Source organism: Talpa europaea, assembly GCF_964194135.1.
Source record: "Talpa europaea genome assembly, chromosome: 1".
Taxonomy (NCBI): Eukaryota; Metazoa; Chordata; class Mammalia; order Eulipotyphla; family Talpidae; genus Talpa; species Talpa europaea.
Genome location: NC_140073.1, coordinates 90700924 through 90719824, shown reverse-complemented (window position 1 = coordinate 90719824; position 18901 = coordinate 90700924). Strand labels below are relative to the sequence as shown.

General features: G+C 38.3%; 1 protein-coding gene across 1 annotated transcript in view; it reads right to left on the bottom strand.

The window, feature by feature from the left end:
• Positions 1–14016, bottom strand: part of ACVR2A (activin A receptor type 2A) — a gene marked incomplete at its 3' end in the record, with an annotated part of 87098 nt that extends 73082 nt beyond the window's left edge. Inside the window, exon 1 of the mRNA XM_084238196.1 lies at positions 13275–14016. Within this exon, the coding sequence (XP_084094322.1) occupies positions 13275–13329 (55 nt within the window). The 5' untranslated portion in view covers positions 13330–14016. The remainder of the gene's footprint in view (positions 1–13274) is intronic.
• Positions 14017–18901: the final 4885 nt, after the last annotated feature.

Here is an 18901-nt window from a genome sequence, read left to right as displayed (position 1 = left end):
TGGATGGGGGTGTGTGTGAGAGGATTCACCAGAGTCAGAGGGGGGAACAGAACAGGCAGATTGATTAAAATATACTGCTGAGGGGAGCAGCGGGCGAGGCAGGAGAGGTCTGCTGCTCCATGTGGGTAGCTCCCTGGCTGGGGATCGAACTCGTGCTACAGTGGCTGATTGCTTCATAGGTTGCGTCTTAATCCCTTGTACAAGGAATTCCACGACTCTGTATATTGCTTTAGCTAAGAAGGTCATATTAATAATGTTAATTCTTCCAAATCATGATCAGGGAATAGGTTTCCTTTTCTTTTGAGTCTTCTGCTACTTTCTTTTAATATTGTCTTAGTTTTTATTGTACAGGTCCTTTGCCTTCCTTGCTAAGTTTATTCCCAAGTGCTTAACTGGTTCTGATGGGATAATATTTTTTTCAGCTTTTTCTTTCCCTTCTTTGTTTGTATATAGAACACAACTTATTTTTGTATATCAACATTGTAGTCTGTCACTTTATTGAACAGATTTATTTTTCTAATACTGTTTTAGTAGTGTGTTCAGGGTTTTCTATGTGTATTGTCATGTCACGCAAATAGTGGTAGTTTACTTCTTCCTAGTTTGGATTCCTATATTTTTTTCTCTCTTAACTGCTCTAGCTAAGATTTCCAAATCGATGTTGAATATCAGTAAAGTGTACCTGATCTTAGTTTCCCGTTTCTCATCATTTAGATTGATATCAGCTGGCCCTTATTATGTTGAGGTATACTCCTTCTGCCCCCATTTCTTTGAGAGTTTTTATCATAAATGGATATGGAATCTTATTAGATGTTTTCTCTTAATCTACTAACAGGATCAGATGATTTTTATCTTTACTTTTGCTGATTTGGTAAATTACAATGATTGATGTTGTAACACCCTCGCATCCCTGGAATAAATCCCAATTGGTCATTATGTATGATCCTTTTGCTGTGTTGTTGAATTCAAGTTGCTAAGATTTTCTTGAGAATTTTTGCATCCATGTTCATCAGGAACATTGGTCTGTAGTTTTCTTTTTTTATCGTGCCTTTGCTTTTGTTAGCAGAGAAATGTTGGCCTTGTAAAATATGTTCCGAAGTACTTCTTCTTACTCAATTTTTCAGAGTTTGAAAGAGAGAGGTATTAGTTTGTCTTTGAAGGTTTGGTAGAACTCATTAGTGAAACTTGTCCGGTTCTAAGTTTTGGGAGACTTCCGATTACCACTCCAATTTCCCTGCTTGTGGCTGGCTGTTTAAGTTTTCTATTTCTTCCTGATTCAGTCTTGGAAGGTAGTATACTTCTAAGAAAGCTGTCCATTTCTTCTAGTTATCCAACTTATCGGCATAAATATGTATAGTAGTCTCCTATGTTCCTCTATATTATTGAGATGTCTGCTGTAACTTCTTTTTCATTTCTGATTCTATTTATTAGATTTTTTTAAATCTCTCTTTTTGGGGGGTGAGCTTACCTAGAGGTCTATTTTGTTTATTTTCTCAAAGAATCTCCTTTGGATTCACTGAACTTTTGTTCTGTCTTTTATTTCTATTTCATTTATTTTTGTACTAATTTTTAATAGTTCCTTCTACTGGGTTTTAGTTTTGTCTGCTCTTTTTGTAGTTCATTATGGCATGAGGTTAGATTACTTATTTAAGATCTTTCTTCCTTCTTAACATGGGCCTGTGTTGCTCTACACTTCCCTCTTAGTACTGCTTTTGCTGCATCTCATAGGTGCTGGTAGTTCAGATCTTTATTTTCATTTGTCTGAAGGTCTTTTTTAATGTCTCCTTTGATTTCCTTGCTAACCCAATATTCTTTCAGTAGTGTGTTGTTCAGTCTCCACATTTTAAAGAAGTTGCTCCTACTTTTTTTCCGTGGTTGATCTCAAGTTTTATGCCACTGGATCAGAAGATACTTGATATGATTTCAATCTTAGTGAATTTATTGACACTTGTTTTGTGACCCAAAATGTGGCCTTCTTGGGATTTCTTCATGCGCACTTGAGAAGAATGTGTACTTATGTATCAATAATCACCATGCATTTAAATGTACTGAACTGATCAATAAAAAGGCACAGAGTGGCTAGTTAGATGAGAAAACATAACCCAACCATCTGCTGCATCCAGGAGACCCATCTGAGCAACAAAGAAATGTACAGGCTCAAAGCAAATGCTTGAACAACAAGCCTACAAGCAAATGGCAACACCAAAAAAGACAGGGACAGCCACACTTACATGGGATAAAAAAGGCAGTGAAACAGGATGACCACTACATAATGATAACGGCATCAATATATCAGGAAGACATGACGCTCATCAGTATATATGCACCAAACAAGGGAGCATCAAAATATGTAAGACAACCATTATGCAATCTAGAAACAGACAATGGCAGCAACACAATAGAAGTAAGGGACTTCAACACCTCACTTTCATCAATGGACAGATCAACCAAAAAGAAAAACAAAGAAACAATAACCTTAAAAAATCAATTAGACTACACTGGCTTAACAGACATTTAAGGGCACTATAACCACCCCTAAAAAACTGAGTGTCATTCTCTTTTAACTTTAAGTTTTCAATTTCTCCCCATTCCACTTTAAAGTGTACTTATGCAAGTAATTTCAAAACTTAGTTTAAGAAAAATAATTAGCAAATTCTATTCACTAATCTGCAGTATGAAACTCTACTACCAAGTATCAAAACCTGACAACCAGTCCTTTTTCTGGTCCTTTATATATAGTAATAATAAAATAGCGTATAATGTCTATAAGGTGAAACTATACTTTTTTTATAGACTAATTTACCAATTTACTAATTTACCTGCTTCCAAAATGAAAGAAACCAAATAAAGAGTCACTCATTAATGTATTTTCAATTCAGTCAAGTTTAACATCTCTTCTGGTGTTATCTCTGTAATAATGCAGTTTTTCCTAATCAAAGATGTTGCTGCTGAATTTCTGCCAATATAGTTGATTTCTCAGTGCCAAGTACCACCTCCCCTGCATACCAACAATAGAGGCTTGAAAACTTTCTGATAAAATTATTCAAGCTGACTTAGAATTAAAGGCCAGAGCCCTGAGTAAAAATAATAGCCCATAGTATTAACTATTTATCCTTTCAGCCTGTACTGTAAGATCTTGATAGCCTTTGTAAAGATATCAAATTTCTAAGAATTAAGATACAAATTATGCTGTATTTCTACTTCTGCTTCAATCACAGCAATAATATAGTATATTACAAGTTTAAAACAATAAATAAGTTATGTTAAAAAAACAGACATTTGAAAAGAAGTAATGTCAAAATTTCAGAGAAGTAGAAATGTTTAGTAAGTCTGTAAATTGGCACATGTACAAAATCTAAGCTAGGAATTTGCCACAAAATTCAATAATAATCTCTGATCTGTGTTTTATTGTAAGGGTTTTGTTGTTGTTTTTGAGATACTGTATTCAAAGTTCCAAGTGCACAATAAGTCTACTCGTTTTTAAAAGTAGTAATAAGGGGAAAATATAACTGTTCTCCTCTCTAAATTCCTATACACCTGCAATGTTTCCCAAATGACTGCCAAAAAACTCTGCTTCCTACTATCCTTCAGATTTTATTCTAACTCCTTTCCATGTCAGAACAAAAGCTCTGCTTGATCTTGTTCCCTTCTGTCTCTCCAGTCCCACCCTACATTCATTCCTTCAGGTACCCAAACATTTATTGAGGTTCTATTCTGCCAGAAGCTGTGCAATGCCCTGGGGGTACTGTGGTAAGAAGTGAGATACCCTCTCTCAGAGAACTGACACTTCAGCAGTGGAAAGGAAAGGACAGATAATAAATAGGTAGGTAAAAAAAATTAAGTAATTGGTGATTGTGTTATGTGATGTGAGGCTTTAAAAAAGAATTATCCTCCCTGGGACCTAGTCTGTTTATTTGTTCGTATGTTTGTCTTTCTGTCAAAAGTACATATGACAATCTCAAATTATTTTATTCACTTGACTACTTTATGAATATAAGTTCTATGGGGCTACAATCATGTCTGACTTGCTCCTGGATGCAGTCCAGGCACTTAGCACAGTACCTAGAGCAAGTACTTCAATATTTATTTATTAAATGAATGATTATTTAATCTTCCTTACTTCAGAGATGAAAAAAAAAACAGTGGTTCCAAAGGTCAAAAAAGAATCAGTAGGAAAGCAAGAATTTTAAAGACTTACAATTTAGTTCAGAATATTATACCATACTGATTTCAAAACTCAAATGATCATGTTTTCTAGGCTTACAGCTGGTGCCAAAAACAGACTGAGAATCTTTCAAGACTTCACTTTTACATGAAAAATTTCAAAACACTTAATATTTAAGTGAAATTGCCTAAGAAAAATATTTCAAATCCCAAGCAAAAATAGGGAAGATTTACACCAGTGTTTCCTTGTAATACATGCTGTACCTTACATAATTCCTTGTAAAGGAACCATGTTATCTGAATTTTCTAAATATATCCTGATATCTATTTGGCACTCTATTGGTGTTTCCCTTGGCTGAATTATTTAAGTCAGAAATTTATTTCATATTAATAGAGAATTTACCAGCAAGTTAAAAAATAACACCCCCCAAACAAAATCAGTGTTTTAAAATGTTTTAGATACTACATTTTTAAAAATAAGACTTGAAGGTAGGTTAAAAACTAACGTATGTATATAAGGTCTACTATGAACCTACTATTTTAAGTCATCTAATACATCTTTTTTACAAATTAAAAAAATTAATCTCAGTTTCAGAAAATTGCCAAGATCTCTTAATTTGACCAAGTCCCTTCCTCTTAAACTAACATCTCAGATCAAGATTGATTTATCATGTATAATCATAAAGATGTGAAGACCCAACAGATTTTTCCTAATAAAGATCTCATCTATGTAAAACATAAATTGCGGTTAGTAAGTACAACTAGGACAAATACTCTCTCTAAGCTTTATATATATAGAAAGGCTTATTTCTATCACACCATGTAAAAACAGTTCAACTTTTAAATCTTCTAAGAGGCAATATCTTCCCACATGTGTTCTTCTAATAATCTTATTGTTTTACATTTATCTTTTTCAGGAACATTAGAAGAATAAACTGATTACCAATGTGACTATAGCTACTAAGAAAACAGTTAACCAAAGGAAAAAGTGTTTTAATCTAGTTGAATGAATTGAAAAGGTTTATGATTCAGGCATGAATATCATATACCAAGTTCAGAAAGGGTTCTAAATTTACTTCTACAGGCCAACAGAATTAACTGTACTTTACACAGATTTCAACGAATATAATCTGGATGACCAGTATGATTAATTACTGGAATTGACCATTACTTAACCACAATCAACATACTGCGCTACTAGTACTTAGAATTCTTTCATTTAACATTACAATGGAGACAGATTCATCATATAGTGTCTGCCCTGGTAAAGGAATATTACATGCTCTCATGTTCCTTATGTATTTATTTTTTCAAGTCTATGTCTATATTTTCACTCATTCTTATAATCTAAATCTATGTCTGTTTGCAGAATATCTTTAGTTAAGAATGTGCTTCCTGTTTTCCTCTGACTTATTTCGTTACCCATTTAGTAATGTTACCATCCTACCCTTCTCTTCAAGCTGCTTCTCTGTCCTATATTCCACATATATGTATTTGGGACATTCATCAGGATCGGTATCACCCACTCTTAAACCTCCTTTCAGTTTTAATTACTTTTCATTTGGATTTAACTCCTTCAACTGAGTTGACTGTTCTTCTTCAAGCACTTTTAAACAACTTTTCACCACATAAATCTCTTCCTCAGATTTAGTCAAAATTCCTCCACTCCACTCGCTTTCCAACACTGGTCAAGTTTACTCTCAAATACTCTATGTGTTCCTGATTCTACTTTGTGCCTTTTCTTTCATATTTAGACACATATCCTTCTCAAACTCATGCCAAGATATTTGTTTCTAGTTTTAACATCTACTTCCTCCAGTAAAGTCTTCCTAAATGAAGAGATTTGAACTCTTCAAAATTATGATTTAATTTTGTTTTAGTAATATGTGTGTGTGTCACACACTGTATTGTAGATTAAATAATGAGCATAATTATCAGTGCATATCTTTTTCAGTGCATATAGTTACTTACACACTTTTCCTTTTCTAAGAGTATTGGGGTGGAGCAAATAGAGACTGTTGAAGTACATCAGCATTGTTTTAGAAGTTTACAATTTAGTTGTAATTACTTTTCATCTGGATTTAACTCCTTCAACTGAGATGATTATTCTTCTTCACGCACTTTTACACAACTTTTCACCACATAAATCTCTTCCTCAGATTTAGTCAAAATTCCTCCACTCTAGTTGCTTTCCAACACTAGTTCAGTCATTGAACTAATTAATGGGTCATAATCTACTTCAGGTTTTAATGAAATAGAACATAAAACTAAATGTGACCTATACAGTAAGAGTTACTTCATGAAACTGCTATTTCTGATACATACAAATTTATGTATATGGAAACTGAGTCATAATACAGTATACATTTTCTATTGTGGGTTATGATTAAAAAAGCTGAAAACCACTGAACTTGAAAACCACTGATCTCTAAGATGCCTTCTAAATCTGTACAATTCAAAGTAAATTAAAAGATTTAATCTAAGGATCAGAGACACAGCAGTTAAAAAGAAGGAAAGAACTTAAGGATACCAAAAAAAAAAAAAAAAAAACAAACCCGCAAACAGCAAAAAATCACATTTTCTTAATAAAATATCATTAGTAAACTCTAACCTTAAAATTAAAGAATCATAAAACTTTCAAAGTAGGAAAACAATTCAGAAATCATCTAAACCAACCTTCTCATTTTCACACATAAAATGAAAACTCAGTCCCAAAAAATGAAAAAAAAAAAAAATCCACCTCTTTCATTCAATAAACATTTGCTGAGCACCAACTTTGTATCAGATTCTAGGTCTGGATCTGGGGCTGTAACAGGGTAGTTCCCAGGAAAGGGTTGGGCAGGGAACCTGGAACCTCCCCCTTTCCTGGGGACCACCCTGTTACAAGGTTACAGAGAAGACTTATGCAAAGAAGTGTCTACTACGCACGGAAAGCAAGTAGATATTTACAATAATTACTGAAATCAAGGTCATTTATAAGGTGTTTGTTATAAGAACGGATGGCAACTTATTCAATTTTGGTTAGTGGCAGAAAAAAAAAATGTTCCTAACATCTAAAATGGTAATACATCTCAATCATAAAAAAGTTAGCCAGGAAAAGGAGGAAGGGAAAGAAGAAAAAAAAAAAAAAACAAGTACAAAGGTACTACACTGACAATAATAAAGGAAGACACATCCAGGAAACTGCAAGTCAATTTTACATAGCTGGAATATAGGACTCATGCTGAGGAGGAGCAACAGCAGAGTACCTAACAGTTTTAGATGACATTTAATCTTCAAACCACTCTCTAAGTTATACACTATTAGGATCCCCATTTTGCAGACAACAACTGCAGCACAAATGTTGAAGTAATTTACCCAAGGTTAAGTTGTGAAGCAGCATGTAAACTAAGGCATTCCATCAATAACTCCAGAACTTATATTCCCAGCCACTACACCAAGAGGTTAAAGAAAATAGAAACCAAATGAAAAAGACATTATATGCCATTCTAAGACTAGATTTTATGCTACAGGTGACTCAACGTCAATGAAAGGCTTTAAGCAGGAATGACATATTCAAACTTATTTTTTAATGAGGCCAATCTGGCAATTATATGGATGGAATGGAAGAGGAATATTTAGTCATAGTTAGAAAGGCATTATAATAACTCAGGTAAGGGAAATGGCAGTGTTGGCACCAGAACTCAAGTCTTGTCAACTGACCATCACAAACTACTCTTGTCCAGTATCCACAAGAATCTCCTGATTTTTTCCCCCTTAATCCCACTGTTGTGACAGTTTGAGAAATCCAGCCTCACAGACAACAACATATTCCCTATAGATCTCTTTATGAAATAAAACTTGAGCACTAGGTCCCTTTACGAAACAAAACTTGAACACTAGATACACAGAGTATATGAAAGTGACTAACAAATTTAGTTGGAGAGATGACAGAAAGTCAATTGCTTTCTACAGTAGTTTTCTTACCTTCTGGTTTCTCCTCCTTCCTCTATACACTATTCCTGGAACTTTCATATTCAATAGTCAATTTGAAATCAATGTTCTGTCTAGACATGACTATTAAAACTTAACAGAATTAAATCTACCACAGAGGAAGTCTAATGTGGTCCCAGCCGTGGCAATAAATAAAACCTATAGTCTTGTCAAATTTTGGCTTAAACAGAGACCATGAACATATAATAATGAGGCCATACATATATATATATATATATATGAATAAGATAATCTAAAGTTCACACCATTTGATTCCAAGAGAGTAACACTATCCCCAGGAATGTGTGTGGTATTGCAGAAAACAACAAATGAAAAAGAACAGTGGGAAATACTACCTGGTCAATTCTCAAGCACTCTAAATTCAATCTGTTTCATTTAAACCATAGGTGAGCCCTCCTGAGCCGCCCTTCAGGCTAAGCAATGAGTGGGTTCCAAAAGCAAGCAGCTACAATTATAGGAAAGTAGAGAAGGGACAGAGTGGGAAAAGGAAGGCAAAGAATGGAGGAAAGTGGAAAGAGAATCATAATGAAAGGGAATAAAAATCACAAGTGATAAAACAGAGAATAAAAGGTGAATGAGACCCCAATATCAAAGGCTGTCAATGTTACCTAACTAATATCTGAGAGGCACCGTGACATGTGGCAACAAAAGTGAGCATGAAAAGACAGATTTACATCAGAGATTTATGAGACACTGAAGATATGAAATAAGTACTTTCAAAAGAAAAAAATAGTTTTCTAATCTAAAGGGGCCATTTAGAGATTAAAATCTCGTTTGATTTAATTATGCTTTATTTCTCATGAAACTGAATCTGGTGGACCCAAAAAGGTGATAATGTCAATAGTATCTGAGAAATGTGTGGGGAAGTGAGTGAGACAGTATGAGTCTTATTTGCATACTTTTCTGAAGGAGTGACAGGAGAATTTTTCCTCTCAATAGTGTAGTGCTGCTCATTTTAAGAGTTTCACTGTAATTCTTATTCTGGCTGACTAGGTTATTTCTTTAAAATCAGAGTTCAAAACAAGGTAAGCACTTGTTAATTATGGTCAAATTTTAACCTTAAAAGGACAAGGGTCCATGATAGATCATAGAATATTACTTAGTATTGCCTAAATGACTCCTATGCTAACTAAAACCCAGCTAATGATTCTCAAGAAAATGATGCAATCTAAAAAGTCACTTTAAAAATTTCTTTAAAGTTAGTTATACAAAAGAAATATCTTTTTTTTAACACTGATATTACACCCTGAAATCATTCAGAGAACATGCAATAAGGAAATTATTTCTTCCATATGAACGAAATTTTCAGCACCATGTTAAACACACACACACACACACACCCCCACCCTGTGCTGCCATACCACTCAGTGATTTCAATAATGATCAAAGGAAATATCCTTAATGATGATTATTAAGCAGAGATATTACTGGATCATAAGCAAATATAATTAAACTTGATACCTTGACCAATCATTCATCTTATGCCTGAATATGCAGTCTTTATGAAAATGCCATCACAAGTGACTGAAGAGAGTTTATACATAAAAGTCAGCAAAATATTTTTATTAAAGCCTAATAGGATGAAATAATGTATATATCCTTTATGCATCTGCCAAATTTCACCACTCTCATTTTAAAAGATAGTGGAAAAAATGGAAAACTCTCAATACAATGACCTGGAGATCATCAATACCACACACTTGTAAAAATCAGATGAATGACAGGGTAGAGGAGAGAGTTCTTTTACTGACACATTAATGCTTTAAAAAATTAAGGTTTTAGAATAGTACTTCTCAGCCTAAACACTATTGTTGACTCCACTATATGTGGAGTCAAATAATTTTGTGGTGTAAGGCTATTTTGTGAATTATACAATGATTAGCAGTATCCCTGCCCTCTACCTATTAGATGCTAGTAGCCCACACCTTCCTCCCCCAGAGCTGTGACAACCAAAAATGTTTCCAAGTGTAGGGATTGAGTATGAATGGGGAGGGGGTACATATGTGAAGGGGGATCAGGAAGCAAAAGTCATCTAAGTTTGAGAACTACTAGCTTATTATAAATAGAGAAAAAAAAATCAAAATTAATTGGGGAAAATGGGTAGGTTTTCACTCTGATTTTGGTATATTTGAATTTGATCACAGAATGCATTTAGAACACTCTCTTTTAGGAAACAAAGCATTTAATATCTCTCACTTATAGCCAAAGTTCAGAAGAGTCCCAGAAGATTCAGTGTACTGCCAACTCCCCCTCCAACCACAAACTCACAGAAATGCACATGCTGCTCACACAGTGCTTCCTAGCTGAATTGAAGAAAATATGATTATCACTTTATTTTTTATTTCATGAAATATATGGACCAGACAGCTCCAGCTCTAAAGGAGCAGTCAGAATCCAAAGGAAATTCAATTTTACTCAATGCAAATCAAATACCACAACAGCTCCATCATTAGGTAGGATAAACCTAAATACTTGAGCAACTAAATTCATTCTCACATTTTAGGAAATTGTGAAGAAAGAATTGTGGAGAAAGAGATCACAACGTTTTAAAAACAAAACAAGCAAACAAAAAAAAAAACCCCAGTAGAAATAGATTTGTGTTTTGAAACAGAAGCTGAAGGATAAGAGGACTGAAAAATTCAAAATCAAAAGGAGCCTGAAGGCACTTCAGGATGAAGGCAAAACTCAACAATGTTTCCCCTGGATAAGAGGAGGAAATTACACTCTTGGCTATTTCCTTCAGCAATAGCCTACAAAATCAGTCTTCAGAACATATCGTCCCATGCAAACTGAAAAATCAGAGTCCACAAAAAACTGTAAGCATTCATCCTAAACACCTGTAATTAAATGCTCTTTACTATTCTTCTTCCCACTTGATTTAAAAAAAAAAGCACATATATAAAGAAAAATAAAAAGACAACTAGAGAAATATTTTAATTTTTATAAAACAGCCACACAGGTTACATATTACATAGAAAAATCAATTTTAAAAAAACACATAATTATCTTGTTTAAGAGTGCATTTAATTTCTAAGAAAAGCCCTTTAAAAAAACAGACATTTTAAGTACTAAAAATCCTTATGTATAAATATGGATTAAAGTCTTAAAGATTATTTCAATATCTTCAACTTGAATCCAACTATGAATGTTATTTTTAAAAACTATGTAATTCTGTGCTATTAGTTTAGTGTAAGCAGGAATATCTATATGCTCTATGGCAACAAAATAACTAGTTCACAATTTTAATTATTAACCTCCTGGCCAGTGAAAATAATCCTACAAGAAACTAATGCTCCAGCAGAGGAAGCTGTAAGATCTGTAGCCTGCTTTTCCAGAAGTAATACCCTGAGACTGCTCAAGAATAACCTCTTCCACCAATTAGGGTGACTCAGGTGGGTTAGGGGGTGTCGTCGGGGGCAGAAGTAATGTACACAATTCCTTGGTCAGTGGCCATGATGCCCCTCCTCCTCCAGGGCAGGTCTCAAAAAGGGATTTGAACAAGAGGAGCCACCACCAGAACATATAGGGGCAGAGGAGAAAGAGTACTACAGGAAAAATAAAAACTAAATGGCTAAGACATGTCACAAAAGCAAGAGATTTAATGGTATTAAGGTCTTCATTCATTTCAGAGACTCCATTGTTTTATCTTCCTCCCCAAACCTTGCACAAAAAGAACTGTCAGCCTGCCTTAAGCATGTTCCTTCTTCCATTTAAACAGACATGATTCTTTTGGTTAATCTCTGGCAATGATCGCCATTTCACAACACATTCAGCCCACCCGGAACTGATCAATACCACTACAGACATAAGACTAGACTTTATCCATTTATTAACCACAAGGAAATGTACCATTCAGCAAAATCCTATACATTACAAAAGATTCTATTAAAAAGGGGAGATGGGAGGACGGAGGGACATACACACGGGGACACACGCGCGCGTGTGCACACACACACACACACGCATACACACACACACCCCACAGAGGTACACAAAGAAAAGACTACCACCCTCTAATTTCCCTGTGGCAAAAGAGATAAAGGCATGGCCATAAAACCTGTCAATTTGCCCCCCTTCCCATCCCCCCCATTCGTCTATCTCACAGCCTAGTAACTGATTACCGAATTTTATGATAAATAGAGCCATTGTGACTTTTAAATTGTTTCATATACCTAAATTTGTTACATACATACGCATACCTTTGAGCCAGATGCTGTTTTAATTTACAGAATTTCAAACACAAAAGACTACAGAGTTTTCCAACCACTGGTTGCAACCATAGAACATTCTCACAAAAATCAAATTCTCAAATAATAAAAAGGGATCAGATTCTGCTTCCAACCTTGGGTCAAAACCTGTTTTATGACTGTAGCATATCTGACAGTCTGCACAAAATCAAGCGGGCTGTTCTAAACCGAAAACAATGCTTCAATACAAAACGTTTAAAATAAGTATTCCGTAGGTAAGCAAAATCTATGCCAAAAAAGAGCACATAAATGGTGGTTGAAAGCCAGCACATTACCAACACACAGCAGCATACATCTCCTGCACTGGGTTATAGTTAATACTCTGACAACAACTACAACTATTTTTAACACTGCTGGACACTGAAGTTGAAGAAAACGTGAGGGGAGATGCAGCCGCAATTGCTGATGTGATGCATTGTTTCTCACGGTCAAAATTAAGTAGCAACTAGGCTGATCTCTGACTTGATCTCCAGTCACGAGAGAAGCACTAATTAAAAAGACGACCCACCCCCCCCAAAAAAAATATGCATATATACACACAAAACCCTTATTTAGGAGGTAACCAAATGACATTGTAGAATAAGCCTTTCAGGTCCAACCTTTGCATAAATTGTCACTTGTGGTATTTGCGGCTTAATTGCAACCCAACCGGCGCTGTCATCCAGGGTGCTGGCCACAAACCATGACTTTCTCACTTCCACAACAGAGCAATCACTCATCAGTGGGCCACCCTAACTCCAAACGAGAAAAATGCACGGGAGTGCAGATCACGCCGAAACCTGGGAGGCGGCAGCCGCGGGGCGCAGCTCAGGAGGCAGCCCCCGGGCCCCGCCGACCCCACGGCCACCCCGCGCCGGCGCCCCGAGCACCTACCTGAAGAACAAGAGATAAGAAAGACGGCGAACGCCAACTTCGCGGCGGCTCCCATTTTCCCGAGGCGCCGGGGAATCCGGAGGAAGTTCTCGCTAGATATCCAGTGCCCTGGGTCTTCCTCGGAGACAAACCTCCTGGTGTAAAATCAACCGTCATAAAACATATTCGGAAGCCCCGACCAAAAAAAAAAAAAAAAAAAAAAACGTTGACGGGGTGTTAAAAAAAAAAAAACGTTGACGGGGTGTTAAAAAAAAACGTTGACGGGGTGTTAAAAAAAAAAACGTTGACGGGGGTTTAAAAAAAAAAAAAACGTTCACAGGGCTTAAAAAAAAAAAAAGCACAACAATAAAAAAAAAAAATCCACCACGGGGGAAAAACCGCCACACACAAGCACAACACACAGAACCAAGGCACGGGAAGCCAACAACAACAAAAGCGGCTCAAATCACTGTCAGCGGCACTGTCAGCCCCGCTCGCCTCTCGGGTCTCTCGCCACAAAACGCCCGGCGGAGGCGACGAGGCGGCGGCGCGCGGCGTCCGCTGCCGCCCGGACCGTCCGGGAGCCGAGCTGGGTCCGACGTCCGGACCGACCTTCAACCCGGACACCCAAAGTCCGCGGACCACTGGCGGCCGCGCTGGCGGCGGAGGCGGCCGAGGCAGCCGCGGCGCGGGGACGGAGCGGCGGGCGGCGGCGGCGGCGGCGGCGCAGGCGGCGGCCAAGTTCTGGTCCAGGCTCTGGCTCCGGCTCCGGCTCCGGGCTCCGGGCTCGGCCGCGTTTTCGGTCCCCTGGGCTCGCGGCCCCGCCCCCCGCGCTTCCGGTTCCGGTCCGAGGCTGGGAGCCGGGCTCCGCCGAGGGAGCTCCGCCGCGGCGGCGGCGGCGGCGGCGGCGGCGGCGGCGGCAGCGGCGGCGGCGGCGGCGGACGGGCGCAGCGCGCGTGCCGGGCCGGGAGCGCGAGGAGATTGTCGGGGAAGCGAGGCGGGCGCGGGGAGGGGTGAGCGCGAAGGCGGGGCCGGCCGCCGGGCGAGGGGGCGGGGCGGACTGAGGCGCGATACCGCGAGGCCTCGGCGTCCGGCCTGCTGGGCCTGCTGGGCTGTGGGCGCGAGTGGGCGGCGGGGGCTGCGGCCGGGGCCCGGGGCGCCCGCCTTCTCGGTCGCGCCCCGGTCGGGGGGAGCCCCGAAGGGACAGGGCCCCAGGGCGGCGGGGGGTGGCCACTGGCTCGCTCCTCCGAGGGGCGTCTGCGGCGCCCCGGTTTTCCTCAGGGGGGACGCCGCGTCCGCTCGGAGGCGCCGGGGGGAGGCGGGAGCGGGGCTGCCCCGGCCGGCTCGGAGCGCGCGAGCCGGTGTCCGGCCCCTGCGCCCGCGCTGCATCCCGCCCGTGAGGCTTTTGCCTGCGCGTGTGGTCTTTCGGCGAGAGAGAAAGGGAAAGAAAAAGCAGCCCACGAGGGGAGGCCGGCCACCGGGCAGGAGCCGCGCGGCTGGCACGACCCGCACTCTGAGTCCGTCCCCACCTTCCCTTCACACACAAAGCGTGGTGCTAAGGGCTGTTCTGCAGGAATAGGTTCGAAAATATTTATTACGCGGTGAAGAGAAACCTGTGGGTTTCCGTGGAGAGGTGTGATGGTCAGACAAGCATCTGCTTCTGCAGATTTTAGTGCTTGTAGACCCTGTGTTTAAGCTCTTCATCCGAGTGGATGGCTGCACAATGCGCGATGCCAGGCACGTAGTGGGATCCAAAATGTTAATATAGGCACCTACCTGTTTCACAGGAGCTCGCAGTATTTGCTGTGCTCGAAGTGGGCTGCGGAATACAAAATAAAGGCTAAAGTTACTACTAGGTTTTTTCGTTTGCCACAGGTCTGCGAGCTCCGTGAAGGTAGGAATCTTCCCTGTCTTCCCCATTTTATCCAAGCACTCGGTGTCTAGCATATATAGGTGCTTAATAAATTAATTGTATAAGTGACTAGGGGCTTGCCGTGTTCATAAGCACAATATTCTTATTCTACGCATTCTTGTTTTTATTAATTAAAAAGAAAGCAACTATACTGTATGTAATTCAAGTTTTTCTTGTAGCTTACTGATTCCCACGTTTCCCACACAAAGCCAAGCCTTCTCCCTTGTATTTATAGTGTTTTATTTTTCTCTTCCTCTAAATTACTCTGTATTTCTGTCTATTAAGTTCATCCTGTAATTATCTGCCCATTTCTACAACTTGTCAAGGTTATTAGTAATCATTGTGGCTCTTTAAACTCTCTCCAAGATTTCCAGTTCTCAAGTCGTGGTGCTTAGAATCTGACTGAAGCTGTGCAGCAGTTTAGAAAAGTCCCAAGTTGGTCTTCAAGATGTCTGAATGATCTCGTATTATTTCATTCTCGGGATTTCATGAGCTGGTCAGAGGAATAAATACAAACCTCCCATTCTCTGTTGAACTAAGTTGCCACTGACACTTCAGCAATTCAGTTCATTCAGTAATTTGCTGTCGGTTATACCCTGGATCAGGCCCCACTGTTGTCTTACCTCTGCATCACTTCAATATTTTTTGAATTGTGAAACCACAGCAAGTGGAATAACTGGAATAACCGGTAATCATACTGAAACTTGAAAAGACATTCTTTATCTTACCACGCAAATTTGCCATTATAAGAATGTGAAAGAAGATGAATATTATTTTTCCATAGTATAAAAGAAGTGACAAAAATCTTCAATACAATATTCTTTTCAATTAAAGTTCAAGTAACGCCACAGGTGTTATTAATATCCAGTAACAGTAGTTATCCATTTTGTGCACAAATCTGTGTTTCTCCTCACCCTGTGCATTTTTTTTTTCAATGCACAAAAATAATTCAACCTAGTGAGACACGAAAGTTATGTGACTAATTCCCTGGAATCACAATGCTTAAAAAGAAGATGGGCATAACTGCAGCTAAGCCTACTGCCCTTCTTTCCTTTTTATTTCCAAGAATCACTTTTTCCTCTCTACAAATCCAACACCTCCCTAACTCAGTGCAAACTGTACAATCTGGATTTAGGGAGAAAGTGAGAAAGGAGAGGAAAGAAACATGAAGCATGAAAGGAATTCTGGTCTACCAGAGCAATAGACATGTGTTAAACAACTTGAACGAATATCACTCAGTCCGCAAACCTGACATATGGCCCTGCAGCCACCCCAATGCTAGAGTTTCAAGTTTAGTGTCCTGATGATAAGTTCAGTTGAAATACAAATTATTCCCTTGAGAAGCCTGCTTAATCTAAAGATTCAAGTGTGTGTGGCTAGATGAGGATACAGGTAAACAAGTGTCACAGGCTGTTCCCAGAAACTGGTAAGACTCAAAAGGGTACGGACTAGGTTTAAATCTTCAACTCTCAAGCAGAGCTGGAATTCAACTGTGCTGGAATCCAACTTGCCTTTGAGATCGGGTAGTATGCCATGTGTTGTGAGAAAATTCACTTTAAGGTATTCACCTGTCTGGATATATCAGCAGTCTCATATAAACAAGAAATGCCAAATCTCTTAAGATGACTGAATCCCTTCAGGGTATGAGGAGCATTGAGTTCCCTTAGATGAAGGACTTAAAAGTATGTCTGCTACTTTCTAGCTACTATAAAAGTCTACTCCTATGTTGAAATAACAAGGGCATTCCTGAAGTGGCACAAGTAATGATTTTCTTATCTACCAATGCTCTCAGTTTTAATACATGCAGAACAAACTTGGTAAGTCAAAAGAGACATGTAATCAGTATATCTTCCCTGAATACCCCCCTCTCCCTGCATCCTCGAGGTATGAAGAAAACTCCCTATTATAAGCCTACCTTTTGGTACCGTAATTCCTCCCTTTCTGCTTAGGTCTAGGCATAGCATTGCACTGTGCCAATGAGTTGATTTGTTTTTTTGTTTTGTTTTGTTTTGTTTTTTAAGACAAATAAGGATGTGGGAAGAGCTGAGGGATAAAACATTAAGGGGGAATAGGACAAGAAAGTGAGAAGAATTGAAAGAAACTAGCTCTGATGGAAATAATGTATCTAATATTTTGATTAAAAGGTTACACTAACCCAGTTAGTAATATAAATCTCAAGAAGTAATTGGTTTTTCTGTAACACCCCAAGGGTAACATTTGATCCCCCACCCCCCACACTCTCCATCACCTCTTTCAAAATACAATAAATGCGTGGGAAACTAAGGAGAATAGGCTTGATTTGGGTTTTGTTTTTTTCATGATCACAGAGGCTTAGTTTTATAACTTCAGTTTCTGATAGTTGTAGAATTATTTTACAAATAATATTTATACATATTTACAGATAGTTTATATTGTATAACCTCTGAACTGAAAGCAGAAGCAAAATAAAATACTTTTGATCCTGCATTCACCTTTAGCCACTGCCCCATTTGATTTTTATAGTCACATATCTTTAAAGAATCTTTATATTGCTTCCAGGTTTTTATTTAGCATTTTTATTTTTCTTTCCTCTCCAAACATTTAAATTTGCTTTTTTTGCTAAAGCTACTCTCAAGGACATTGATTCTCTCCAGGATATCACATTTAATCACCCTTGTTATTTGGTTCTTCAATTTACTAGATTCAATATTGTTCCTATCATTCTTTTGTAAAACATTCTAATGTATGACATAGTTCTATCTTGGTTTTTATCTCCTCTTTCTAGCTGCTACTTTTTCATCAGTTTTCCTAACTTTTAATCTATTCCCCAAATTTCTTCTGTCTACTCCACATTCAGATATTTTCATTCATTTCTATGGTATTAAATAGCATTTTATACAGGCACTTACACTTGTATTTGTAGTATTAAGTTCCCCCAAACTATAGTCACCTACATCCAATTGCTTATTTTATATCTCCCATTTGAATATCTCATAGGTATCTCTCAAATTAATATTCACTATTCATCTCTCCACTCCTCCCTGTCATATATCTCTCCCTCTAAATCTTTCCCATCTCAGTGAACTACTTCCTCACATTTGCTTAAGAAAAAAAAAGGGCCATCCAACTCATAAACAAATTCTGTCACTTATATTGCCAATTACATCTTGAATTTCTCTACTTTCCATTAATTTACAGTATGATAACCTCTTGCCTGACTTACTGTTAACACCCTTTAGCTAGTTTCTTACTTTCTTTGTTAATCTCTTACAACCTGTTCTCCATATGATAGTGAGTAAACCTTTAAAACATACCCTATACCACATAATTCCCTTACTTAAAACTCTCTCCAGTAGCTTAATGCTTTACTTTGAATAAAATCCAAGGAACTTTCTTTGGCCTGTAAGATCTTGCATGGTCTGGAACCTCTTTTCCTCCTCAGAATTCTGCCTGGTAATGACAGTGACCAAGGATTTACCATTGAAATGATAGGAAATATCACTGGCAATGAAAAGAGTCAAAAAACTGGATGTCAAACCATTCAGGAAGCTAAATAGGTCATTTTGTTGCAGCCATCTAAAATGGTGGCAAAGATTAGGCTAGTCAGTAAAAACATTAAGACTTCAAGGATACAGGGATATATAACTTAGAAGCTGTTAGATGATGCCATTCCTTATGTTATCTGTAAAAAGATAAGTGGCTTTCAAAATGTTTTCATATATGTTCATACTTGATTTTCATGGCAACTTTTTGAGAT